General features: G+C 47.2%; 1 protein-coding gene and 1 long non-coding RNA gene across 2 annotated transcripts in view; both read right to left on the bottom strand.

Annotated features, from left to right (window-relative positions):
• The window catches only part of C28H1orf198 (chromosome 28 C1orf198 homolog), a 35021-nt gene extending 19122 nt beyond the window's left edge, over positions 1-15899 (bottom strand). Inside the window, exons 1-2 of the mRNA XM_086381333.1 lie at positions 15542-15899; positions 1-51 (exon numbers count right to left, since the gene is read on the bottom strand). Coding sequence (XP_086237459.1) covers positions 1-51; positions 15542-15865 — 375 coding nt within the window. The 5' untranslated portion in view covers positions 15866-15899. The remainder of the gene's footprint in view (positions 52-15541) is intronic.
• LOC147343213 (uncharacterized) lies at positions 462-15524 on the bottom strand. The gene is made up of 2 exons (XR_015156623.1): positions 13718-15524; positions 462-13389 (listed from the first exon to the last, which is right to left on the bottom strand). It is a non-coding gene; the product is annotated as an uncharacterized LOC147343213 (long non-coding RNA).
• Positions 15900-26691: the final 10792 nt, after the last annotated feature.

The raw sequence follows: 26691 nt of genomic DNA, 5'->3' as shown, positions 1-26691 counted from the left end.
CCTTGTTTCCCAGGAGAAAGGGGCAGAGTGCTCATCTTGCCAAGTTATGTCCTGAAATAAAAATTCAAGAATAAATCTGAAGTCCAAACCCAAACATACCCTGTGCAAACAACCACCCAAGGCCATAGGGGAACCAAAATTTAGGAAGAATCCCAACTCCTGGCTCTGAACAAGCCTGACATCATCACACTCTGCAGAGAATGTGTTGACCTTCTGGGTCTGGCTTCCCCTCACTCCTCAGACCGAGGCTGCCAGGCATGCCTGTCCCCTGCCAAGCGATATTAGATGGATGCCTGGGAGTCCCAGGACAAACTTGGTGACAGGGAAGCTGAGCAGAAAGGGAACACAGCTTCTGGGCTCAGGTCTCAGCCCTACCAGCGATTAGCCATGTGGCCAGGGCATGATGACTTAGCCTTTTGAGCCTCAGTTTCCTCATCTGTAAAAGGAGAATCACACTTGCCTTGCTGGGTTGTTGTGAGGATTAAATGAGGTCATATACGAAAGGAATGCTTTCGAACACATTGGAATAGACCCTGATACTGGGAAAGATTGAGGGCAGGAGAAGGGGACAACAGAGGATGAGAAAGTTGGATGGCATCACTGACTCAATGGACATGAGTTTAAGCAAATTCTGGGAGATGGTGAAGGACAGGGAAGCCTGGCCCTGCTACAGTCCCTGAGGTCTCAAAGAGTCAGACATGACTTTGTAGCTGAACAACAGTGAAAAGAATGTCAGAAAATTATTTGCAGTCAATACCAGTACCCAATTTTTAAATTGAACCCCACCCCAACTCCTAATAGGTGCCTCCCAGAAATGTGAAAGGCAACGATCAGCAAATCAATGAAGAAAATGCAATTATAATGAAAACTCAGAATCATTCTGACCCTCACAAGCAGAACAGGATAAAAGGAGCCCTTCAAAATAGTCACAAGAATTTGACCTTGCATCCACCAGCCTGAACAAAAATCTCCTTCCCTCGGCTACTTCTCCACCCTTCCACCTGTATTCCTATACTAGCAAATGTCTCATCTGCGTCCAGCTTCTATTGGGGATCATATTTTCTGAACCAAAAACTGGGATATCTTGGGTGATCCAGACTGAAAATGGGATTAGATAATTGAATTGACTGTCCTTCATAAAGCACCCCGGGTACATAGTGTCTTACCACCCAGAAGCACTCCTTGCCCCTAGAGGTAGGTCACCCGGCTTCCCCTCCTCCAGGAGGCGGCCCAGTTCTGCAAAGGGCCCACTTTTTTCAGTACAAACTCCATCCCCAGGCTCAATCTCTAAGCCATGTCTCCTATCACTCCTGACTCTCAGGCAAAACTTCTAAAACGTGAGGTAGCATGGGCCACTGTGCTCCCATTGTGCAGTTAAGCCCAGTTTACGCCTCAATTTACAAACTGTGTCCCTCCAAAAGTAGAAACGTGAGCTAACAAGTCTCAGCTAAGGGGGCCCTGAGTCCAGGTATGTGTGGTCAGGAAGTGGGAGAAAAGTGTAGTTGAGCTAAATGACCTGAGAGTCCTTAAAATTCTATGATCTCAGGGCCCTCTAAGTTCCTCTTAGAAGCAATACAACAAGAGTTTGTCAGATGGGAAAAATAAAGGAGGCTGATGGGATGTAAGTCCCCTTTATTCTAGATTTGGACCAGTGAAAAAAGGACAAAGGGAAACCAACTGGCAAGTGTGTTCCCTCTGTCCGGGGGAAGGACAACCCAGTGGCCACCTCAGGGGACAGAGGAGGTGCATGGAGATTCAGTGGGCAGGCAGAGACAGAGCAGGGAGCAGGATCACTGGTAAAAGCAGGACACACTCCTTCTCATGTGATATGATCAATCCTCTGCATATTAATTATGCAGCTTGAGTCCCTTTGAAATCTACAAAGAACAGAGTAAGAAGGTTTGGGGGTTTGGAAGGTGAATGAGTGCAAGACTCTTAGGAACAACGTTCTTTTCTATTTTTCCAGCTTTTTTCTACAGTAATCCTGGCCTATCTTCTTCCCTACCAATATACATATACAAGTTATAAATGTATTCCTCCTTCGGCAATTTTGTGAATGAAAGAAAAAATGAAGATGAAAAAACAATATTACATGAAATAAAAAATTGAACAGGAGTAAAAGAGGGAACCAATGAAATACGCTTTCTATAACAATGCTTCATTTGAGCTATATTTGATCATTCTCGTTCATATTGTATACTTTTAAAAGAATTATTCCTCATAATTCCTTGGTGAAGAATTTGGTAAACAGTAAATATACTTTATAAAACCTGATAAACAGACATGAAAGGAAAGTGTTATTGGTAGTCATCTCTGATTGACATGGATAATATGTCTAAAATTTGTATATGTACTCATTGAGTAATAAAGAATTAGTTATTGTTTAAAAAAAGAAAAAGACTCTTAAGAGCAAAGACGTAGCCTGGAGCACGGTAAGCCAGCAGGCTCCAGTGGCTGCAGCCCACATTGGCTGAAATTCCAAAAGGGCTGCAGACAGACGGGCATCCTGTGATTTCTCCACAACTTGATGTCAAGTCAATAATCTTTTGTTTGCTCCAGCAAGAAACTGAGTCAAGGGGCAAATTCCTTAGATTTCTGCAGTTCCAAGCTCATAAAAAAATAATAAAGCACTTAACAAAAATAAACACGCCAAACAAAAATGCGATTGAAGCTCTGACGTCAGCCCCTGGCCGGCTGCAGACCCCAGCCACAAGCAGCACTGGCAGCGGGCGCGGCTCTCCGGTTGCTGGGCGCACAGCAGCGTCAGAACCGCAAGGTTCTAGAAATGGACAGTGGTGGTGGCAGCTGTACAACATCGTGAGTGTAGCAACTGTACACCGAAAACAATGGTGAGAATGGTCAACTTTATGTTATGAATATTTTACCACAATAAAAAAAAACTGAATGTATTATATGACTCTGACTATATGACATTCTGGAACAGGTAAAATTATAGAGACAGTAAGAAGATCAGTGGTTGCCAGGGTTAAATGGAAGGAGGGATGAGAAAGCACAGAGGATTTTTAGGACAGTGAAACTACTCTGAACATACTGTAATGGTGGATACTTTTCTCAAAACCCAGAAGCTACAGCAGCAAGAGTAAACTGCAGTGTAGACTATGGACTTAGGGCAATAATGATATGTAGTTTCATCCATTGTGACAAATGTCCCACTCTGGTGGGGCACATTGGTATTGGAAGAGGCTGCACATGTGTGTGATGGTAGAGAGTGTGTCAGAAATCTATAGTTTCTACTCACTTTTGCTGGGAACCTTACAATGCTCTGAAAATTAATTTATTTTTCAAAAACAAAGTGACCCCTCCCCACTCCAAAAAAAAAAAAAAACCTGACAAGGGTAACAAATACTAAAAACATCATTTCCTAATTACTTTAGTCTGTCTTCCTATTATCTATGTTCCTGACATTACTTATATCCCTTGTACCTGCAAGATAGAAAGTGCATCTGTAACAACACAGTGGGGTTGCTGCACCTCCCTGACTGGCTCTGATTCCGTGAGCCACCTTGGGGCTTAGACAGCACCTAGGGGAGCATCTCCATGGCAACCAGTGGGTGCTCCACAGCTGGGCTGCTCCCCTCACTGCCCTGACGCCAGATGCTGAACATTTCCCAACACAGCACAAGCTGCAACCAATACCAGACATCCTGAAATTCACTACATTCTACACTAAATGCAATTTTCACTATTAAAATTTTTAAGGATTTTGGTCATCTTGCCTTTGAAATTATTTGGCGACAGTAACTCATCTAGAATGGGTTGGTTTCTCTGTAAAAGTCATGATTATTCCAAAACTATTCTAAAGTGAGAAATTCTGGACTTAAAATTCACTTCAAAGGTGAAATGTTATAAATATTAGCCTTTCCTCTATGACTGGATACTAATGAGTCATTTCTTCTTTTGTAACTTCCTTCCCCACTTCAGAGCCAGTGAACTTCATCTCATCTCCAGTGTTGGGGGGACAGCACCTGTGGGTGGCCGCATCCACAGTGGATGACCCTTGGCCGGGCCCAGAGGCCAGCCTGAGGAAGCGGGGCCAGGAGCGCGGGCATTACAAAGCAACTCTGAGCTTCCCCTCCACAAAACCAGGTCACTAGCAGCTGGCAGACAGGGAGACGTGCCTTTCCTACAACAGTCAAAAGAAGCGCTTCAGAGACCCCTGAAGCACTCAGAGTCTTGCTTCCTCTCCAGGCCTCACTGAGGGACAAGCTGGGGACCACTTTGTAACCTGAAAAAACCGCACCTTCCTGCAGATGCCCTCTTTCTGGCACACCTGTCCCAGGCAGCCTGAGGGGATGGCCACTTCCTAGGTCCTTGTCGGTCTTGGGGCCATGCTTGTGCCATTCACAGACACCAGATTCAAGGCTCTCTAAAGAGCACTCTTAGCTTAAAGTTTTCAGATCTAGCTGTAAATCAGAATCACCTAGGGTGCTTTTTGAACAGGCAGAAGCTGTGGGTCCCACCTGACATAGTTATAGAAAACCAACAGCTCCGTGTGTGTGTGTGCTCAGTCATGTCCGACTCTCTGCAACCTCATGGACTGCAGCCCACCAGGCTCCTCTGTCCATGGGGATTCTCCAGGCAAGAACACTGGAGTGGGTTGCCACGCCCTCCTCCAGGGTCATCTTCCCGACTCAGGGACTGAACTCGTATTTCCTGCATCTTCTGCATCGGCAAGCGGATTCTTGACCACTGGTGCCACCTGGCTATGATCCAACAACTCCCTAAGTCATTCGAATGCAGCTGTTCCCATGGGCAGCTCACCTACTTCAGTCCTCCACCTGACTCCCGCTTCTCATGGAGGCACCTGGCACACAGGCTGCATGTGCTGACCTCCAAGGCTCAGGCGTCCACCTCTCTGCCCAGGCCACTCCACCTATAGAGGTGGCCTCAGTCAATACTGCTACATGGCTCTCATCATTCCCAAGTAAGGATTTCTAGTAAACCAACCTGGATGCCGGCTGCTCTCACAAGAGGCCTGCGGTTTTCTGGGCTGGCTCTCACCTACCCCACTTTGAAGCAGGCAAAACCATGCTCTGTGTCATCAGTATACTAACCAAAGCAAACAGTCTCCTAAACACTGCAAGGCCTCAGCAAATCACGTCTAAACGCTGCTAAAGAAATATCAATAACCTCAGATATGCAGATGACACCACCCTTATGGCAGAAAGCAAATCACCTCTAAAGGCCTCAGCAAATCATGTCTAAAGGCTGCTTTAGAGATAAGAAAGCCTCCCTCAATGATCAATGCAAAGAAATAGAGGAAAGCAATAGAATGGGAAAGTCTAGAGATCTCTTCAAGAAAATCAGAGATACCAAACAAACATTTCATGCAAAGATGGGCACAATAAAGGACATAAATGGTATGGACCTAACAGAAGCAAAAGACATTAAGAAGAGGTGGCAACAATACACAGAAGAACTGTACAAAAGAGATCTTCATGGCCCAGATATCCATGACGGTGTAGTCACTCAAGAGCCAGACATCCTGGAATGCAAAGTCAAGTGGGCCTTAGGAAGCATCGCTACAAACAAAGCTAGAAGGGGTGATGGAATTCAAGCTGAGCTATTTCAAATCCTAAAAGATGATGCTGTTGAAGTACTCCACTCAATATGCCAGCAAATTTGGAAAATTCAACAATGGCCACAGGACTGGAAAAGGTCAGTTTTCCATCCAATCCCTAAGAAAGGCAATGCCAAAGAATGTTCAAACTACCGCACAATTGCACTCATCTCACACGCTAGCAGTATAATGCTCAAAATTCTCCAAGCCAGGCTTCAACAGTACATGAACTTCCAGATGTAGGAGCTGAATTTAGAAAAGGCAGAGGAACCAGAGATCAAATTGCCAACATCTGCTGGATCATGAAAAAAGCAAGAGAGTTCCAGTAAAACATCTACTTCTGTTTTATTGACTATGCCAAAGCCTTTGACTATGTGAATCACAACAAACTGGAAAATTCTTAAAGAAATGGGAATACCAGACCACCTTACCTGTCTCCTGAGAACCTTACCTGTCTCCTGAGAAATCTGTATGCAGGTCAAGAAGCAACAGTTAGAACCGGACATGGAACAATAGATTAGTTTCATATGGGGAAAGGAGTACGTCAAAGCTGTATATTGTCACCCAGCTTATTTAACTTATATGCAGAGTACATCATGAGAAATGCTGGGCTAGATAAAATACAAGCTGGAATCAAGATTGCTGGAAGAAATATCAATAACCTCAGATACACAGATGACACTACCCTTATGGCAGAAAGCGAAGAGGAGCTAAAGAGCCTCTTGATGAAAGTGAAAGAGGAGAGTGAAAAAGCTGGCTTACAACCCAACATTCAGAAGACTAAGATCACACATCCGGTCCCATCACTTCATGGCAAATAGATGGAGAAACAGTGGAAACAGTGGCTGACTTTATTTTGGGGGCTCCAAAATCACTGCAGATGGTGACTGCAGCCATGAAATTAAAAGACACTTGCTCCTTGGAAGAAAAGCTATGACCAACCTAGACAGCATAGTAAAGAGCAGAGACATTACTTTGCCAAGAAAGTTCCATCTCCTGCTGCTGCTGCTGCTGCTAAGTCGCTTCAGTCGTGTCCAACTCTGTGCGACCCCATAGACAGCAGCCCACCAGCCTCCCCCGTCCCTGGGATTCTCCAGGCAAGAACACTGGAGTGGGCTACCATTTCCTTCTCTAATGCATGAAAGTGAAAAGTGAAAATGAAGTCGCTCAGTCGTGTCTGACCTTTAGCCATGGACTGCAGCCTACCAGGCTCCTCCAACCATGGAAGTTTCCAGGCAAGAGTACCGGAGTGGGGTGCCATTGCCTTCTCCAAAAGTTCTGTCTACGCAATGCTATAGTTTTTCCAGTAGTCATGTATGGATGTGAGAGCTAGACTATAAAGAAAGCTGAGCACCGAGGAATTGATGCTTTTGAACTGTGGTGTTGAAGAGTCTTGAGAGTCCCTTGGACTGCAAGGAGATCCAACCAGTTCATCCTAAAGGAAATCAGTCCTGGGTGTTAATTGGAAGGACTGATGTTGAAGCTGAAACTCCAATACTTTGGCCACCTGATGCAAAAAATTGACTCACTGATGCTGGGAAAGATTGAAGGCGAGAGAAGAAGAGGATGACAGAGGATGAGATGGTTGGATGGCATCACTGACTTGATGCACATGAGTTTGAGCAAGCTCCAGGAGCTGGTGATGGATAGGGAAGCCTGGTGTGCTGCAGTCCATGGGGTCGCAAAGAGTTAGACACGACTGAGCAACTGAACTGAACTGAACTGAACTAAAAGCTGCTTTCATTTCATTCTTTCCAGAGTTCAAAGGTTACATACAACTACTGCAACAGCATTTCTAATAATGCCTCTGCATAACTACAATAAGTATGTAATCATAAATACTCTGATGTCATAGAGTCAAAATATGGTGTGCTGTTTGTTAAATTTCTCCTGCCACCTAGATGGCTCTCTTAAAGTTAGAATCCCCAACCATTAAGCTCCCCAGAAATACATCTAATTTTTCTTGAGTGGTTCAGAAGTAGTGCTCACTGGAACCATATATTAGCATTGTCCTCCTAAGTCCATAAATTGGGGGAGTTTCCAGTTGATTGATAGATGGTTGCATTTTGGCTTAAAGTTAAGAAGTTTAAACTGTGAAATACTCCAAACTAGAGAAATGACGCTCAGATGGTAGAGCCTGCAGGAGTGGGAAAGACACTCCCTGTGTTTCTGACTATCTCGTCCCTTCAGGGATGTTGGCTGCCCTGGGCCTCTTGGCACATCCTTCACCAAGCACCTTCTTCCTGATGATCTGCTTAGTGTTAGTCTGTACCTCAAATTCACAGGAGCATGTTAAAAACAGAAGGGAGGGAATCATACTCCCTGGTATTTAGCCAAATGGATCGAAAACTTCAGTTCAGTTGCTCAGTTGTGTCGAACTCTTTGTTCGACATGGACTGCAGCACACCAGGCTTCCCTGTCCATCACCAACTCCCAGAGCTTGCTCAGACTCATGTTCATCAAGTCCGTGATGCCATCCAACCATCTCATCCTCTGTTGTCTCCTTCTCCGGCCTTCAATCTTTCCCAGCATCAGGATCTTTTCAAATGAGTCAGTTTTCAAATGAGTCGCATCAGTCAGGATGCGACTGACAGATCAGGCAAAGTATTGGAGCTTCAGCTTCAGCATCAGTCCTTCCAATGAATATTCAAGACAGATTTCCTTTAGGATGGACTGGTTTGATCTCCTTAGGTCCCCAGAAACACCTACACATGGCCGCTTATAGCAGCTTCAGTCAGAAATGCTAATACTTAGAAGCAAGTAAGATGTCCTTTCATGGGTGAATGGCTATGAATGGCTAAGAAAACTGTGGTACATTCAGGCTGTACACTATTATTCAGTGCTAGGAAGAATGGGCTATCAAGCCATGAAAAGACACAGAGGAAACTTAATGCATATTACTAAGTGACAGAAGTCAATCAGAAAAGGCTGCATACTCCATGATTCCAACCATATGTCATCTGGAAAGGGCACAACTATGGTGATAGTAACAAGATAAGCAGTTGCTAGGGACTGGAGGGGAGGAACGGAGGAGCAGGAAAAGCATCCAGGGTTTTTAGGACAGTGAAATACTCTGTATGGTACTATCAATATAATGATGGAATTGTGTCCTCAAACATTAGTCCAAACTACTGAATGTCCAATATCAAGAGTGAACTATAAGGCTTCCCTGGTGGCGCAAAGGATAAGAATCCGCCTGCCAATGCAGGAGACACGGGTTTGATCCCTGATCCGGGAAGATCCCACATGCTGCGGAGCAACTAAGCCCATGCACCACATCTAGGGAAGCCCAGCGCCTAGAGCCTGTGCTCTGCAACGAGAGAAGGCACGGCGATGAGAAGCCCACACGCCACAGCAAAGAATCCCCCAGCTCTGCGCACTGCAAAGAGAAAGCCCATGCCCAGCAACCAAAATCCAGCACAGCCAAAAATTAATTAAACAGATTTAAAAAATAGTGGAAAATATAAATTTTAAAAAAAGAGTGAACTGAATGTAAACTATGAACTGGGTGACGGTGCGTAGGTTCACTGATTATAGTAAATGCACCGCTGTGATGGGGCTGTGGATTCCGTGAGGGGGAGGGGCTGTGCGTGTACAGGAGGTGGACATATGGAAACCTCTGTACTTTCTGCTCAGTTCTGCTGTGAACCTAACAATGCTCTGAAAAATAAAGTCCACACACACACAAAAAAAGGGAAGGAGTAAGGGAGAAGAATATGGTCTTTTTTTTAACCAACTGCTTATTCTTAGGGACTATTGTTTATATATTTATGGAATCCATGCTTTCCCCTTTGACCTGCAAGCTGAAACTCCAATACTTTGGCCACCTCATGCGAAGAGTTGACTCATTGGAAAAGACTCTGATGCTGGGAGGGATTGGGGGCAGGAGAAGGGGACAACAGAGGATGAGATGGCTGGATGGCATCACGGACTCGATGGACGTGAGTCTGAGTGAACTCCGGGAGTTGGTGATGGACAGGGAGGCTTGGTGTGCTGCAATTCATGGGGTCGCAAAGAGTCAGACATGACTGAGTGACTGAACTGAACTGAACTGATTGCATACATTTAATTCTGCTGAAGTAAGATGGTTTCCATCAGTGGAGGTAGGAAATTGCAGTTCTGACAACAGAAAAAGAGTTACAATTTAACTATTGGGCAGGTTCCATCATAAACACAAGTACAGAAACTCAGGCCCTCCCAGACCTTACCAAAAACAAAAACTGGAGGCCAAGGTGGTGACGGGAAGGTGGGTGGGGGAGAGGTCAAAGGAAACAAACAGGAGAACGGAGTCGGAAGTTGAAGACAGGTCTGGCCTTGATTTATTTTTCTGAGAAATGGATTTTTTTTTCTTCCTTTAGAATGTCAAAGTAACTCCCGTCAATTACAAGATGACTTCAGATGTGCCAGGAGGCTTCCCAGCTCTGCCCCTCACCCTGGGAGACAAGGAGCAAGTTATTTCACTTTTTTGCAAAACCTGTTCCCTGGTAATTACTGGGCCACACACGCACGCTGGGGGGCGGGGGGCGCCAGGGGGAGCCAGTGTGGCTGCCTCGGCTCCCAGGGTGAAGCTTTCAATGCCCTTCCTCCTCCAGAGGCACCAGCTATGCAGGGTCCCAGGCCAGGTGCTTCTCTAGACAGAGAACTATCTGTCCGCAAAGGGAAGCCTGTGGAAGAGACCCAAAGCCTCCTCCTCACAGCCTGTGGAGGTGGACACGGACCCACGGCCACGTTCTCAACTCCTGCTCAGAGCCGGGGCACAGGCACCAGGACATGGTAAAGCACATCCACCCTGTCGTCTTTTCTAAAGAACTATATGCATCTGCCAGACAGAAGTGTGGGATTCATAATTACACATTCCACCCTTCTTAAAAAAAAAAGTCCAAACACTGAAAAAGTCACTCTCAAATGTCTCATTTGGGGGCCAGAGGCTGAAAAATAAAAAGCCAAGCTACTGAAGCGAAAGGGGAGGAGGTGATCTCACACATCACAAGTCCTGCATCAGGAAGCCACAGAGCCAACCAAACTCACATCTGACGAAGATTTAATCACTGAGCAGCATTCTGGAAGGACTACCACATGCTTCATAATGCTGCTTCTGCACTGTTTGAAACTCTTAACAGTAACATACAGGTACATTGGGCTTCCCTGGTGGCTCAGCGGTAAAGAATCCACCTGAAATGCAGGAGATGCAGGGGACGCGGGTTCGATCCCTGGGTCGGGAAGATCCCCTGGAGGAGGTCATGGCAACCCACTCCAGTATTCTTGCCTGTAGAATCCCACAGACAGAGAAGCGTGGCGGGCTACAGTACATGGTGTCACAAATAGATGGACACGAGTAAAGCAGCTTAGCACGCACGCACACACAGGTATGTCAGTTTAGAAATCGTATACTTATTTAATTAGTTTATTTTAAAACACAAACATCTAGGCTGTCCAGCCTAGACCCTAAGGAGAGAGGGCCTGGATGCCAGCAGCTCATCTAAGTCTGCTGACTGGGGGCTCCATACTGACCCCCTCCTCCTGAGCATTTCAGGGAAGGGTGCTTCACCGGCCATGGGGGAGCAGGAGCTGGACAGGCAGCAGGGCCGTGGAAAACTGAGGGGCCTTCAGAGGCCTGCAGGAGTCAGGAAGCCCCAGCAAAGGAGGTGAAGGCCAAGTGGGGTGAAGAGCAGCCAGCCAGTCCTCCGGTTCCTGCAGGAGCGGGAGGGACACACGGGCCGGGGGAACACCTCCTTCCAACAGCAGCTGGTCACTAAGCTGCTGAACAGGAGGTGGAGCTGTCTGGCTCCAGGGCTTACAACCCACATTCTCCAGCACTCAAAATCCAGATCCAGGTCCCTGGGGTTGGCACATGGAAACACCCTTCCTGCCCAGCCCCACTTACTTTATAAAGAGGTAAACAGGCAAGTAGGTCCGTGAGAAGCAACACTCCGGCTGCCCACGTTTCTGAGTTCACCTGCTTATGGCTTATCTGGAGCCTAGCTGTGGCACAGAGCTCAGAACCCTGAATTCTCAGATCCTGCTAGACTGGCGGCAAGAATCTGGGAGTAAGGGCAGGGAGCAGAGAGCTAAGCATGCCTAGAAAGTCAGGGTTTTGTTTTCTGTTTTTGCTATTTGATAACAGGAAGCTATGGAGGCAGACTGGAGTGATACCTAAATCTCCCTAGATGAAAGCTCTTCATCTCCCAAAATAAGCCGTTCCCCAGACTTTTACTGCTATAGGAAGAACGCAGGAATTGAGAAGCACAGGGCAAGTCAAACTGCTGAAAGCACCTATTTGCAAACATGCCTTAACGTTCAGACCAAACATGTGATGCAAAGGGCAAGCCCAATGTCCCTGTCTGCTCCAAGCAAGGCCTATAAGCCCGAAAGGTCCGGTGAGCTGGGGATGCTCAGTCACTTAGTCATGTCCAATTCTTTGCGACCCCATGGACTGCAGCCCTCCAGGCTCCTCTGTCCATGGAATTTTCCAGGCAAGAATGTTGGAGCAGGTTGCCATTTCCTCCTCCAGGGGATCTTCCCGTCCCAGGGATTGAACCTGCATCTCTTGCGTCTCCTGCACTGGCAGGCAGATTGTTTACCACTGAGCCACCTAGGACGGCTAAGCATCCCTAAAGCATGAATGGCTCTAGGGTCTAACATACTAGGCTTAGGGAAATAGTCACTCAGTTGACTGCCAAGGTAGTAAGAACCAAAAAACTGATAGAACCCTTCACAGCTTCCATGCTCAAAGGCAGGCAGCCAGCCTCCCTCTCGGCGTCAGGCTCGTCCTCCCAGCAAGGGTGGATCTGGGCCTGGACACTGGTCCTCTTGCTTTACAGACAGCAAACGTAAAAATGAGCACACAGATGGCATGCTGCCACACCTGTCCTACACAGAGCAGCCCCACGTGTGCCAACTGGACGTGTGAGTCGAGCCCTGTCCACACTCCCTGCCACCAAGATCCATGACCATCAATACACAAGCAAGTTCCACTTGCTTGTTCCTGCAACACATAACAATGACTGGATGACCGTCACAGTTGAAGGCTGTATTCGCATGATCTGACATAAAATGTGGCTGTCTGGGATGCAAAAATGTAACTGGCGACAGGGTAGAGGGTATTCAAAGAAATTGGCGATGTCCTGGTCCTTCACGATAGCTGAAAGGGGGGCACAATCTGAGGCTGGAATGATGGCTGATCAGGAGTCCACACCGTGGACAGAGCAAGCCCAGCTTTCGATACGTGCCCCAAGGTGAATCCCCAGAGCTCATCAGAGCAGAGCTCCTTCTCATGTGGGACTCTACACAGCCACCTCTAAGCTTAGCAATGGAAGGAATTTATTTCATGACAGTGATTTTCAAAAGTGCACACAGACAGACTACAGCTAACAACCTTAATGTTGACGTTTTCGCCACTGGCAGCAGCAGCCATTTTTAATCCCATAGGCCTTCCCTACATATAAGCTCCACCATCATCCTGTTACTGTTCTTCCCACTGTAGGAGTTCAGAGACATTAATGAATTACCACAGTCAAAAAGTTAACTGATGCGGAGCCAAAGCAAACCCAAGACTCACAACCAAGCCCAGGTGCCTCCTATTACAGCCTTAGAAAAGGCCCTGGGAACCCAGTATCCCAGATGGTCTTTCCCAAGTATCTACGAGGCCCACCCTGCCTGTCGTCCAAGATCAGACACTGGCTAAAGCAAGAGCTGGGGCTCACCTGAGCACCTGTCCTTCAATGAGCCAACTGGGGATGCTGGCAGTGGCGGAGTCCAAGGAGTATTCTCTGTTTCAAGACTGGCTGTGGAGGCCACAGACACTACATCTGAAGGCAGATCAAACAGGAAGGGACAGAGCGGCTGACTCAGTCTGGTTCAGGGCCCTTTTGGGTAAGCCTGGGGCCACCTATTCAGGCTACTCCGTCCAGCAGCCTACAGAGGGGGCATCCCACCCTGTCCCCATCATCACCCCTTGTGCCCAGGAGCCAACTCTCCTCCAAGAACAACTGTACTCCTGGGCATGAGAACACCAACTCTACTCTGGTGCCAAGTCGATGTAACACACTTTAAACTCCCTAGTGGGATTAAATCACTGTAGCCAAAAAGACAAAAAAGCTCTGGGCAATGTTCCTCTGTATCTTTCTTCAAACTCACTGTGTCTCTGCCATTCTTGCTGGGAGCCTGGCAGGAGGTTTGCAGATCATGCTCCTAGGCAGCTTTTGCAAAGCTGAGTTCAGTTCTGAAAAACAGGGCTCTTGTGCTCCTGGAAGAATATGAAAGTACCACAACAAAAAGTTCTATTGGCTGTTAAATTGCTTTGGGTTTACAAATTCACAAATGGCTCAGTCCGGTACCCAGTTAAGGAATCAGAGTACACAATTCACTTGGTCACATCATATCAGCAATATGGCACAGGCCTTTTGATGATGAACAGGCATGTGGATATTCTTAGCCAGGCAGAAAGGGAAAATGACAGTGACTCTCCAACATCTGTAAGTACTTGCAGGTTTATTTCCTCTCAGTTTATTTACTCATGACGTTTCCAAAAGGGGCTGCCTGCTTTTCCATCACCCAAATCTGAGCACCAACACTGCAAACATCTTTAGAGATGCTTATTTTCACATTAAACATGTTTCAGCTCTGGGATTACACTTTAAACGTATATTCTCATCCCTTCCGTTACCACACCCTCGTTCTTCCTGGCAAAGCCTTTAGAGTTTAAAATCCAATGAAGACTTTTCATCCTGTCAGAATAAAGCCATGTGGGCAGCATATTTCTGCCTCTCACACATCCCTCACATTAAAGTGGGTTTATGACCACAAACATTTTGTATTAATCAACGTTTCGCACACCCATGCCTGAAAATCAGATTAAAACCTCATTCTCCACTTCCTTCCGCAGTCCACAACTTCCTCAGAAAATCTCTCCAAGCTTGGCCCCTCATCCTTGCAGCCTCAAAGCATGCGGATTTCATTGTATACTGCTTGCTGTTTTCGACTTAGACCAAAAGTTGAGTTTGAAAAGCCCAAGAGACACAAATTTGGCACCAAACAGGTTTTAGTTAAACACATTTCCAGGAAAAAGCCAACTTTCTGAGCAGCACAGAACACTCAGGCCTTTGTGACTTTCCATGGGTCATCCCTGAGTTTTTTCTAGCTTCAGGGTTTCTTCCTCCAGTGACTACCCCTCTAGAAGCCCCAGCAGAGTGTCTAGGTCAGAGGCCCAGACATGCCCTTATATGTACCAAAGGTTTGCAACGGCTCATTTAAACGTATCCAGTGGTTTTCAATGGAAAAGAGGGGCCACCACTCTCACTCCCAAAACAAAGCTGCCCATGGGGCTCACTCGGAAACTTCTAGGCTTTGGGAAATCCTGGAAGGCACCTCTTTATTCTTGTTATCTTGCTTGACAATTTCAGTCTCCCCGCACAACTCATTACAAATATTAATAATATTATTACGTATAAAATGCTGACTACCTTCCCTAGCAGGGTTGGGGTGGGTATTATTATTCTTGGGGGTACCTGAGGCTCTAAAATGTTAGGTCACCCACGGCCAGACAGCTAAATGCCAGAATAGATTAGAACCTAGGCTGGCCTGGCTTAAAATCCCCTGCTGCTGCCAATTTGGTCTGCCTCGCTACCAGCAACTGCCTCCAGCTCTGGGAGAAGTCTCAGGTCCCGTGCTGCCCTCCGGGGCAGGTCTAGATGGAGGGGTCTTGAATGACCTCTTTCCTTCTCTCGGCGGTTCTCCACAGGCTCCCCCGGGGAGCCCCACATACTCCCCCGGGGAGCCCCCCAGCCCCCGACCTCCGGCTCCAGGTCGCCCCTTTCACCCACCCGGCTTCCTGCGCCTTCTCTCCAGCCCCTGCCCGCGCGTCTGGAGGGGACGGCTGCTAGCCGGCAGGTGTCTGCCCGGCCGCGGGCGCCTCGTGTAGCCGGGGAGGGGTGGAGGGGACGCCGGCCCGTCTGCACCTACCTCGTCCCCGAAGCGCACCACCTTCTGGCCCGTGGGCCCGCGCAAGCCGGGGAAGCGGGCGAGCTCCTCGGGGTCGCCGGGCGCCGAGGCGCTCGGCCCCACCAGGCACCGGTCGATGATCTCGTCCTGCTGCGCCGGCGGCAGCCGCGCCCACTCGGGCCCGTACTTCTCCCGGATCTTCTCCTTGTCCTGCATGATCTTCCTAGCCATGGGGCTTAGCGACGAGAAGTACGTGAAGCGCTTCCGCTCCCGGTCGTCCAGAGGCCGGTTCGCGCTCATGACGGCCGTGCGCGAGGCCGCAATCGCCGCCGCCATGGACGCCATGCCCTGCCTGCCCGCAGCTCTCCGCCCCCGCCCCGGCCCGGCCCCCGGCCCGGGCCCCAGCCGGGAGGCCCGAGCACCGCCCCCACCCCGCCCCGCCCCCCGAACAGCGCCCTTCCGCCCCCAGGAGCCCGGGCCCCGCCGCCCCAGGAACCCCGCCTCCGAGCCCGCCCAGCTCCCGAAGCCCCGCCCCTCCCCCCCGACTCCCGGGGCTCCGCCCTCCGCGCCCCCACCCTGGGAAGGCCGAGGTCTGTACCCAACTGCTTCCGGAACCTGCCCTCCGCACTCCCACCGCGGCACTCCTGTCTTGGCGCCCCCACCCCGGGAACCCCGCGTCCGGCATCCCGCATCCACCCACCGCCGGGAACCCCGCCCTACGCGCAGCTCCCCGAGCTACCCTCTTACGCCTCGTTGCGTCCTCCAGATCGGCTCTCTCGTGTGTTCCCGCGGTGCCCCCACTTTTCGGGGCTCCCCTTGACCAGCGCAGGAGGTGACTGGCACGTCCCCAGTTCCGCGCCTGGCAGTCTGATGGGATTGCTGCTGGTGACCGCCATAGCGCCACGTGGTCACTAGTTTGACAAAGGAAACTTTTCTCCCTCCCAAAAGACAAACCGGCATTTCTGGACCGAGCCACAGGCCACCTTATTCTTATCCCTTTCCCAGCTGAGCCATCTTTTTCCTCTTTCTTTGAACTGTCCCCAAACCTGGACCAGGGTCTTGGCGCGGTGAGCTGTCAGAAGGGTTGGGCTCGGGGCAGCGAGGACCCTGAAGATACGAGCTGGGGAGACTGGACTAGTGTCTAGAGTGTTGAAAGAATATCAATTTCCGCGGCTCCAAAAGAGAGGAGTTAAGTGAAGTGTCAGGTAGCTCATAATGCCTTTCGCTAAAAAGGAGTTAGGAACTGCCGGGTAGGCATCTGGGGCCCGCGGGCTAGTGCACACCTGTACTTCGTTTTGCTTTTGCAGGTGAAGACTTCTTCCCCAAATCTGTCGTTTGGTCTTTGCTTTCTCCAAGATTTCGTTTTGGAGTCTCACAAATCGCAAGAACTCTAGGCAGCTTGATGTTTGCAAACAAACTGAAGAGCAGCAGGAAGTTTTCACAGGCAGAGAAGCGACATCCCAATAGTGTGGGGGGCGGGGGGGGGGCGGGGTGGGGAGGCGGGGGTCAGGTGTGCCATTTTGAAGTATGTCTCAGAGCACAGCCATTAAAATTATACAGAGTCCTCATCTGCTTTACTGTCTGGCTGGTTTGAACAAGACTGTAATAGGGCTCAGATGAGAATTAAATGTCCATGTTTAAAAAAAAAAAACCCTGAATTTCAGCTGTTACTTAGGGTCATGCCTCTGAAGTAACACTTGGATAATTCTGAAACTTACATAGTGTTATAAATATCAATGTTACCTCAAATAATAATAATAAAACTCTTGGATAATTCTGAACACAGTTGTAGCAATAAATTGCAAAGTTCTATTTTAAACGTGATAGCTTTATCTTCTGGCTCAAAATTCCTTAGAAAATATTTTTAGAATGTCATGAATGTGACAAGCTCTACAATAAAAGATATTGCTATCAAGTGTTATTAGCATACCATGTTGAAAAGCAGTGGAAAAAACTACCAAATAATAGCTGGGGTTGCCCAGTATTTGAAGGACTACTTATCAAGCCAGGAGGTTGAGTTTTTTGGTATTAGTCTATTTCTAGATAAGTCTATGCTATATAGGTCCAATCTGAATCCTTCTTTCTCAACTCGAACACTTGTTTAATAAAGTGGGTGATGTTTAAAGATGTATGCTTGAAATTAACACCTTCAAAGTTGCTTTGAAATTCATATAGAAAGAGTTCAGTGCTGTTAGAAACTTGGTCCCACGTGGTTTTCACAGCAGTTGCAAAAATAAATCGTCTTTGCAAAAAAGCATAACCCAATTAAGTGTTTAGATCAAATATAATTTATTACCAGAGAAGTCATAATATAAATGCAATGTGAAACGAATCAGGGACATCAGCCAAGCTACGTAAAATCCATGATCTGGGTAATACTGCTGCTGCTGCTGCTAAGTCGCTTCAGTCGTGTCCGACTCTGTGCGACCCCATAGATGGCAGCCCAATAGGCTCCCCCGTCCCTGGGATTCTCCAGGCAAGAACACTGGAGTAGGTTGCCATTTCTTTCTCCAATGCGTGAAAGTGAAAAGTGAAAGTGAAGTCGCTCAGTCAAGTCCAACTCTTCGCAACCCCATGGACTGCAGCCTACCAGGCTCCTCTGTCCATGGGATTTTCCAGGCAAGAGTACTGGAGTGGGGTGCCATCTCCTTCTCCAAGATAAATAGATTCAGAGAAGTAAAGATAGCTAAACTCCAAATATGTAATAAAGTAAAATAGTGGGATGATTCTAGTACTAAGCGTCTTTCTTAGGCAAGAATTTGGATAGAGGCAGCCTGCCTTGTTCTTTGTGGATTTCACTTAGCCAGTGGGCTCTTTACGAAATGAAGAGACTATCATGTGGTCACTGACCCTCTGAAATGCTTTAAAACCTTGCGCTGTTCCAAACAGCATTTCTTTATTCATCATCTTATTGAGGTATTTGCTGTTTCTTCCCAGAATACTTTTCTTAGAGACTATATAGAGACACATACCAAAAACTGCTTTACCTAAGGATTAAACAGTTCTTGGCAAGTGCCATTTCAGCTGTTTTTCTCAGAAGGGTTCTTGAGTCCCTACCAGAATGTAAACTCCACAATAGGGAGATCCTTATCTGTCTTGTTTAGTCTTGGGAACAATAATGCCTCCTGATTCAGAGTAAGGCTTCAAGTGACTACTTTTTGAATGAATTATGAATGAAGAAATGAATCAATGTTACCCTCTTTACAGATAAAGATACAGGGGCATCAAAGGAAAAAAACTTGCCTGAGATTATCCCCCATCACCTCTCATGGGATGAAATGAAGAGACACAGAACAGTGGTCCCTTTGCCTTTTTTAAAATCTCTTAACATTTGATTAATGTGTCTAAGGTTAATCACTGGGTTATTGATAATAAATTGGGTTTATGGCTATAATTTATTAAATCTTCTAAATTACTTGCTAGTAAAACACAGCATTAATATTTTCAGTATAATAATTGAATACCCAAGATGATCACCAACACTTCCATTACGCAGCTGACACCTTGGCTAATAGCTGCTGTCCTGGAGCGCCTCTCCCCAGGTCAATACCTTCCTTTAAAAACTATTAACAGATGGTGGGAATGCAAACTAGTACAGCCACTACAGGGAACAGTGTGGAGATTCCTTAAAAAACTGGAAATAGAACTGCCATATGACCCAGCAATCCCACTGCTGGGCATACACGCTGAGGAAACCAGAATTTAAAGAGACACGTGTACCCCAATGTTCATCGCAGCACTGTTTATAATAGCCAGGACATGGAAGCAACCTAGATGCCCATCAACAGACGAATGGATAAGAAAGCTGTGGTACATATACACAATGGAGTATTACTCAGCCATTAAAAAGAATACATTTGAATCAGTTCTAATGAGGTGGATGAAATTGGAGCCTATTATACAGAGTGAAGTAAGCCAGAAAGAATAACACCAATACAGTATACTAACACATATATATAGAATTTAGAAAGATGGTAACAATAACCCTATATGCAAGACAGCAAAAGAGACACAGATGTCTAGAACAGTCTTTTGGACTCTGTGGGAGAAGGCGAGGGTGGGATGATCTGAGAGAATGGCATTTAAACATGTATATTATCATATGTGAAACAGATCACCAGTCCAGATTCGATGTATGAGACAGGGTGCTCAGGGCCAGTGCACTGGGATGACCCAGAGGGATGGGATGGGGAGGGAGGTAGGAGGGGGGTTCAGAATGGGGAACACATGTACACCCGTGGCTGATTCATGTCAATGTATGGCAAAACCAATAAAATATTGTAAAGTAAATAGCCTCCAACTAAAATAAATAAACTATTAACAGAGATACAAACAGCAAGGCTATCCCCCAAGGTTCAAGGTTGCCCTGGGGGCACTTCTAAGACACCTGGGGGCTGCCAAGACCCAGTGGCTTTGGGAAAAGTCCAGAGGCTCTGAAATTGGGTGCACCTGAACTGGGGTGCTGTGGTCAGATACCTGGCCACCACAGAAGTGCTCAAAACCTGTTGAAGCCTAAATTCCTTCACTTTTGGTAAGGGGGAAACTATACCAGCCTTCAGGGGTAGCGTGTCAAGAGAGGGAGGGTGACTCATGTGAAAGGCCCTCTCTCCACCATGCCAATGAAGCCAGCCCTTTGATATTGCACCCACCTGGCCTGTATCTGTTACGCTTCTGGACAAATCAGGCCCCTTTATGTTTGGTGTTTCAAGAATGAGGTCTTTGTAGCCAAAGACAAGGGCTGGGCTCCTTTCTCTTCTTTCTCTCAACCACCACAAAGTGCCTTCTTCACAGCTGACTTTCAAGTATGCTGTTAGTTCAGATGTCTGTTGAATGAATTTGTTGTCCCCAATAAATAATCTGTTGGCCCACTCCCCTCCATGAAGACCCTGCCAGCTCATGGAAAACCACAGGGCAAGCATTCTAGCCCTGCTAAAAGTCAAGTAACCAGCTCTCGCAAGCCAGTTGTTGAAGCTCATGGTGAAATTCCAGGCACCGTGGCAAACAGCTGACAATTTGGGGAAGGAACTCTATTGGCGACATAGCAGGCAGTCAGCTGGTAGACCCAGCCAGCCCTCCTGACTGACACTCTCAGCTTGGAGGCAGGCAGGCTCCCTGAGGATGATGATTCATTCCTGCATCTGTTACTGGTTATTCCAGATGCTACTCTGAAAGAGGACAGTTCTCTGCTCTTCACTCCCACACCCAGAAAGAACAGGAGATGGAAGACAGTCTTCATGGTGTATTTAGAAGACCGACTCCCTGTGTGATTGGAGGGCAGTGTTCATGATCAAGACAAAAAAAGGATGAGGCAAGAAAGAAACGACAAGGAGGTGGTTTCACAGATCTACTTTTTGGCAGGAAATGTGCTTTGACTATTTTAAGGGGGTGGGTTATTTTTCCAGTTGGAGGCAGGTTTTCATGGAAACAACCACAGTCTGTCACCAAGTCCAGGCAGGTGTGAGGCACTCCCTGTGCCTGTAAGAACAGAATCACCTTCTCTGGGTAAAGCCACAGGACTCACATGGGGCTCAAAACTGGGCCCTTCCCTGTCAACACCACACTTCACATAACAAAGACAACCGGCTCATCTGCTCTGTGGAAAATGCTAAAAGCCCTCTTGAAAACAACAAGAATCTGTGTGAATTTTTACATTTAGAAAAGCCTCTGAGATTTTTAGTCCTTTGTAAGAATATAGATCTAGAAGCAGTTGTTCACTTTTTCCCCCTTCATCTGAAATTCCCATCCCATTATCTCCAACTATAGAAATTTGATCCCTTAAGACCAGGGACTTCCCTGGTGGTCTGGTGGCTAAGAATCCACCTGCCAGTGCAAGGGACGTGGGTTTGATCCCTGATCCGGGAAGACCCACATGCTGCGGGGCAGCTAAGCCCATTCGCCACAGCTGCTGGCCCAGGCTCTGCAGCCCACACACCCCAACCACTGAAGCCCAAAAGCCCAGAGCCCATGCTCTGCAACAAGAGAAGCCATCACATTGAGAAGCCCACACGCCAGAACTAGAGAGTAACCCGATTGCCGCAACCAGAGAAACCCCATATGAAGCAATGAAGACCCAGTGCAGCCAAAAATAAACAAGTAAATAGGATTTTTTTTAAAAAGACCTCGCCCAAATGAAATCCTCATGATCATGCCAAACAGAAGGCAGGTAGGCACAAAAGAGACAGTGTCTCCTTTGTAATTTGACTTCAGGTAGACATTGGTGTCCTGGGAAGAACAGTACCAGCGTTTTTGGCACTATCCATGTGTGTTATGGGTGGTAGTTCAAATCCGTATGTGGAAACTCTAATCCCCAGTGGAGTGGTATTTAGAGGGGGGTCTTTGGGGGCTGGTTAGGCCCTGAGGGTGGAGTCCTTGTGATAGAATAGTGCCCTGATAAGAAGATACAAGAGAGCTCTCCTGTCTCACCACCCCCCACCCTGTGAGGACACCATGACAAGGTGGCCATCTGCAAACCAGGAGGCAGGCAGACACCGAATCTGCTGGCACCTACATCTTGCATTTCTCAGTTTCCAGAATTATGAGAAATACTTGTTTGTTGTTTAAGGTGCCCAGTCTGTGGTATCATTATTACAGCAGCCTAAACTCAGATAATGTGAAATGGCTTCAAATTCATATAAAATTATTGCCTTAATGAGAGTGTATAAATGTAGTTAAAGACAGGATGAAGGAGATAAAAATGGCTGATGGAGAGGAGAGATGAAAGTGTGGCAATGGGACTTCCCTGGTGACGCAGTGGATGAGAATCTGCTTGTCAATGCAGGGGACAGACGTTCGATCACTGGTCTGGGAAGATTCCACATGCTGGGGAGCAACTAGCTCATGCACCACAACTCCTAAGCCGGAGCTCTAGAGCCTGTGAGCCACAACTACTGAAGCCCATGTGCCCGAGGGCCTGTGCTCCGCAACAAGAGAAGCCACCCAGGAGAGGTCACCCCCTGGAAGCCCAGGCACCACAACGAGGAGTAGCTCCCACTCTCCACAACTGCAGGAAGCCTGCACACAGCAACAAAGACCCAGCGCAACCAAAATACGCAAATAAATAAAATTTCAAAGTATGTGGCAATGATTGAGAAGTGAAGGGAATTCCTCTGTCTTCCTCTAAACAATCTGTTCTCAACTTCCACACACTCCCAGATGTGGAATGCATTTTTCTTCCTTCTGTTGTTCTCTTCATGCTGCCCTGACATTTGTTTAATGGGCCCCTGGCTCTTGCATTGTGAATGTCACCCCTTTGAGATCTGCAGATGGTCATCCAAGCTCCCTGGTAGAGTTCAATGGAACCCGCTGGAGCTCTCTGCTCAACAGGAGACATGAGCCAGCTTGCTCCTTGCTTCTTTCATCATTTGCCAGACTGCAGGCACTTGGCTAAATCTTTATGAAGCTAAAAACACTGACTTTCAGGAACCATGGCATTTTTACTCTACCGTGACTGCTTGAATTTGATCTATGTCCTTGAATCTTTTTTAACTTAAAATATTTTCAAAACTTGTTGTCCAGTTGCTAAGTCATGTCCAGTTCTTTGCAACCCCATGGACTGCAGCATTCCAGGCTTCCCTGTTCTTCACCATCTCCTTGAGTTTGCTCATGTCCATTGGTTGGTGATGCCATACCAAGATGCTATGAAGAATGGAAATGAATATGGAAAAATGAAAACTGTTGTCTATTAAGTTTCTGTGATTGTATTTTACTTTTTAATTTCTGTGAAATATTGTTTAGTGTAATAGATACATTAAAATTGTCAAGTACTATGAGTCATTCTCATTTCCAAACAGCAAGAGAGATGCTGTTGAACACTGAAAATATGAAACGTGTTCTGTTGTCAGTGAACCTGACCCCGTCTAACCTGCAAGACAGGAAGCGAAGGAAAGCAGCTCCCGCCTTTGAGTAAATGGCAGTCACTGGCCTGTGCCCAAGGGTGCCTTTCATAAACACTTTTCAAATGGATGAGAGGTGGATGGAAGAGGAAACCTCCCTAGTAATTTGATCCTTATCATCTTGTGATAGAGTTCACAACTTCATCCTAGAGGTCTACTCAGTAAACAAGGTGTATCATATTTGTAATGATCTTCAAAATATCACTTTGTCCTTATTCCATTGTTCCCTCCATACTCCAGGTCTCATCATCCACCCTGGCATGCCTGGCTTTCCCAACTCCAAGCCACGCCCTCCAAACTGCCCTGTGTGACTCTGCCAGCCTTCTCCTCCCTCACAACGCCTCCAGCTGGGTATCTCCCTTTCTGTTACGACTTTCGGCCTAAACTCTCTCTGGTCTTCCCTGGCCTTCCTCCTTCCCAGCACATCACCATCATCCTCATTCCTAGCTCTGTGCCCAGCAATCTAGTTGGTTACAAAGTCTTTATTCCTCATGATCACCTGTCCAAATTCTACCTACTGTTGAAAGTTTGGTTTAAATGCCATTTCACCGACCTCACTGTGTCCCCTCTCACTGTACCCTGGTGGTGTAGCATCTGTGCCACCAGCACAGTAGAAAGCACATCATAGTTACTGACCTGAGTCACTCCAAGGAGGCCAGAGTGGTTACCCAGGTGGCTACATGCCCACCTATGGAGCACATCATAGTTACTGACCTGAGTCACTCCAAGGAGGCCAGAGTGGTTACCCAGGTGGCTACATGCCCACCTATGGACAAGCCATCCACTGGGAGCTTCCCTGTCCACCTCGCCTGCTGACCCCTCTCCCTCTGGTGCAGCTCCTATAGGCTGTCACTGTTCAGTGAACCCCCTCAGTCCCTAGAAGAATTGTTAGGCTGTTGCTGCTGCTGCTAAGTCGCTTCAGTCGTGTCTGACTCTGTGCGACCCCATAGACGGCAGCCCACCAGGCTCCCCCATCCCTGGGATTCTCCAGGCAAGAACACTGGAGTGGGTTGCCATTTCCTTCTCCAATGCATGAAAGTGAAAAGTGAAAGTGAAGTTGCTCAGTCATGCCCGACTCTTAGTGACCCCATGGACTGCAGCCCACCAGGCTCCTCCATCCATGGGAGTTTCCAGGCAAGAGTACTGGAGTGGGGTGCCATTGCCTTCTCTGATTGTTAGGCTCAGTTCAGTTCAGTTCAGTCCCTCAGTTGTGTCCAACTCTTCACGACCCAATGAATCGCAGCACGCCAGGCCTCCCTGTCCATCACCAACTCCCAGAGTTCACTCAGACTCACGTCCATCGAGTCAGTGATGCCATCCAGCCATCTCATCCTCTGTCATCCCCTTCTCCTCCTGCCCCCAATCCCTCCCAGCATCAAAGTCTTTTCCAACGAGTCAACTCTTGCCATGAGGTGAGCTTTAGCATCATTCCTTCCAAAGAAATCCCAGGGCTGATCTCCTTCAGAATGGACTGCTTGGATCTCCTTGCAGTCCAAGGGACCCTCAAGAGTCTTCTCCAACACCACAGTTCAAAAGCATCAATTCTTCAGCGCTCAGCCTTCTTCACAGTCCAACTCTCACATCCATACATGACCACAGGAAAAATCATAGCCTTGACTAGATGGACCTTTGTTGGCAAAGTGATGTCTCTGCTCTTTACTATGCTGTCTAGGTTGGACATAACTTTTCTCCCAAGGAGTAAGTGTCTTTTAATTTCATGGCTGCAGTCACCATCTGCAGTGATTTTGGAGCCCCCAAAAATCAAGCCTGACACTGTTTCCACTGTTTCCCCATCTATTTCCCATGAAGTGATGGGACCGGATGCCATGATCTTCGTTTTCTGAATGTTGAGCTTTAAGCCAACTTTTTCACTCTCCACTTTCACTTTCATCAAGAGGCTTTTTAGTTCCTCTTCACTTTCTGCCATAAGGGTGGTGTCACCTGCATATCTGTGGTTACTGATATTTCTCCCGGCAATCTTGATTCCAGCTTGTGTTTCTTCCAGTCCAGTGTTTCTCATGATGTACTCTGCATATAAGTTAAATAAGCAGGGTGATAATATACAGCCTTGACATACTCCTTTTCCTACTTGGAACCAGTCTGTTGTTCCATGTCCAGTTCTAACTGTTGCTTCCTGACCTGCATACAGATTTCTCAAGAGGCAGGTCAGGTGGTCTGGTATTCCCATCTCTTTCAGAATTTTCCACAGTTTATTGTGATCCACACAGTCAAAGGCTTTGGCATAGTCAATAAAGCAGAAATAGATGTTTTTCTGGAACTCTCTTGCTTTTTCCATGATCCAGCAGATGTTGGCAATTTGATCTCTGGTTCCTCTGCCTTTTCTAAAACCAGCTTGAACGTCAGGTAGTTCATGGTTCACGTATTGCTGAAGCCTGGCTTGGAGAATTTTGAGCATTACTTTACTAGTGTGTGAGATGAGTGCAACTGTGCAGTAGTTTGAGCATTCTTTGGCATTGCCTTTCTTTGGGATTGGAATGAAAACTGACCGTTTCCAGTCCTGTGGCCACTGCTGAGTTTTCCAAATTTGCTGGCATATTGAGTGCAGCACTTTCACAGCATCATCTTTCAGGATTTGAAATAGCTCAACTGGAATTCCATCACCTCCACTAGATTGTTAGGCTAAAACCCCAGTAATATAGACAGTTTTGATTAAACTGTTTTGAAAACTTCAGAAAACAGAGACCAGAGATGTCAAGAAAACTACATCGCAGAAATACTAGTTATGCTTTTATATCAATAGCCAAGAGCTAGATGGGACAAAATATTGCACAAGCTCTGCATTCACCTCTAGAGTGAGAGAAGCAAAAACTAGGCTTGCTGTCTATCACATATTTGGGGGCAAAGTCAAAGGATTTTCTGAAGGTGATCTCATCTGTTTAATAGAAACTTTCATCTAAGAAGCTCTGAGTGCTATAGGCACATTAGCACCACCTAGGTCCTGATAGCACCCCTATTAAGAAAACGACAGGGCTTCCCTGGTGGTTCAGTGGTTAAGCATCTGCACTGCAATGCAGGGGAAATGGGTTTGATCCCTGGTCTGGGAAGATCCCACATGCTGCAGGGCAACTAAGCTTGCATGCCACAAGTATCAGGCCTGCACTCCGTAGCCTGCAAGCCACAACTACTGAGCCCCTGTGCAGCAACCACGGAAGCCCACTCACCTAGAACCCATGGTCCACAGCAAGAGGGCAGCTCCCACTCTCCACACAACTAGAGAAAACCCTCACCCAGTAATGAAGACCCAGAGAGGCCAAAATA

This window comes from Bos grunniens, chromosome 28 (genome assembly GCF_055505025.1).
Source record: "Bos grunniens cultivar Pamir isolate PY7600 chromosome 28, Bosgru_T2T1.0, whole genome shotgun sequence".
NCBI lineage: Eukaryota > Metazoa > Chordata > Mammalia > Artiodactyla > Bovidae > Bos > Bos grunniens.
This window is presented reverse-complemented; position numbering and strand designations above follow the sequence as displayed.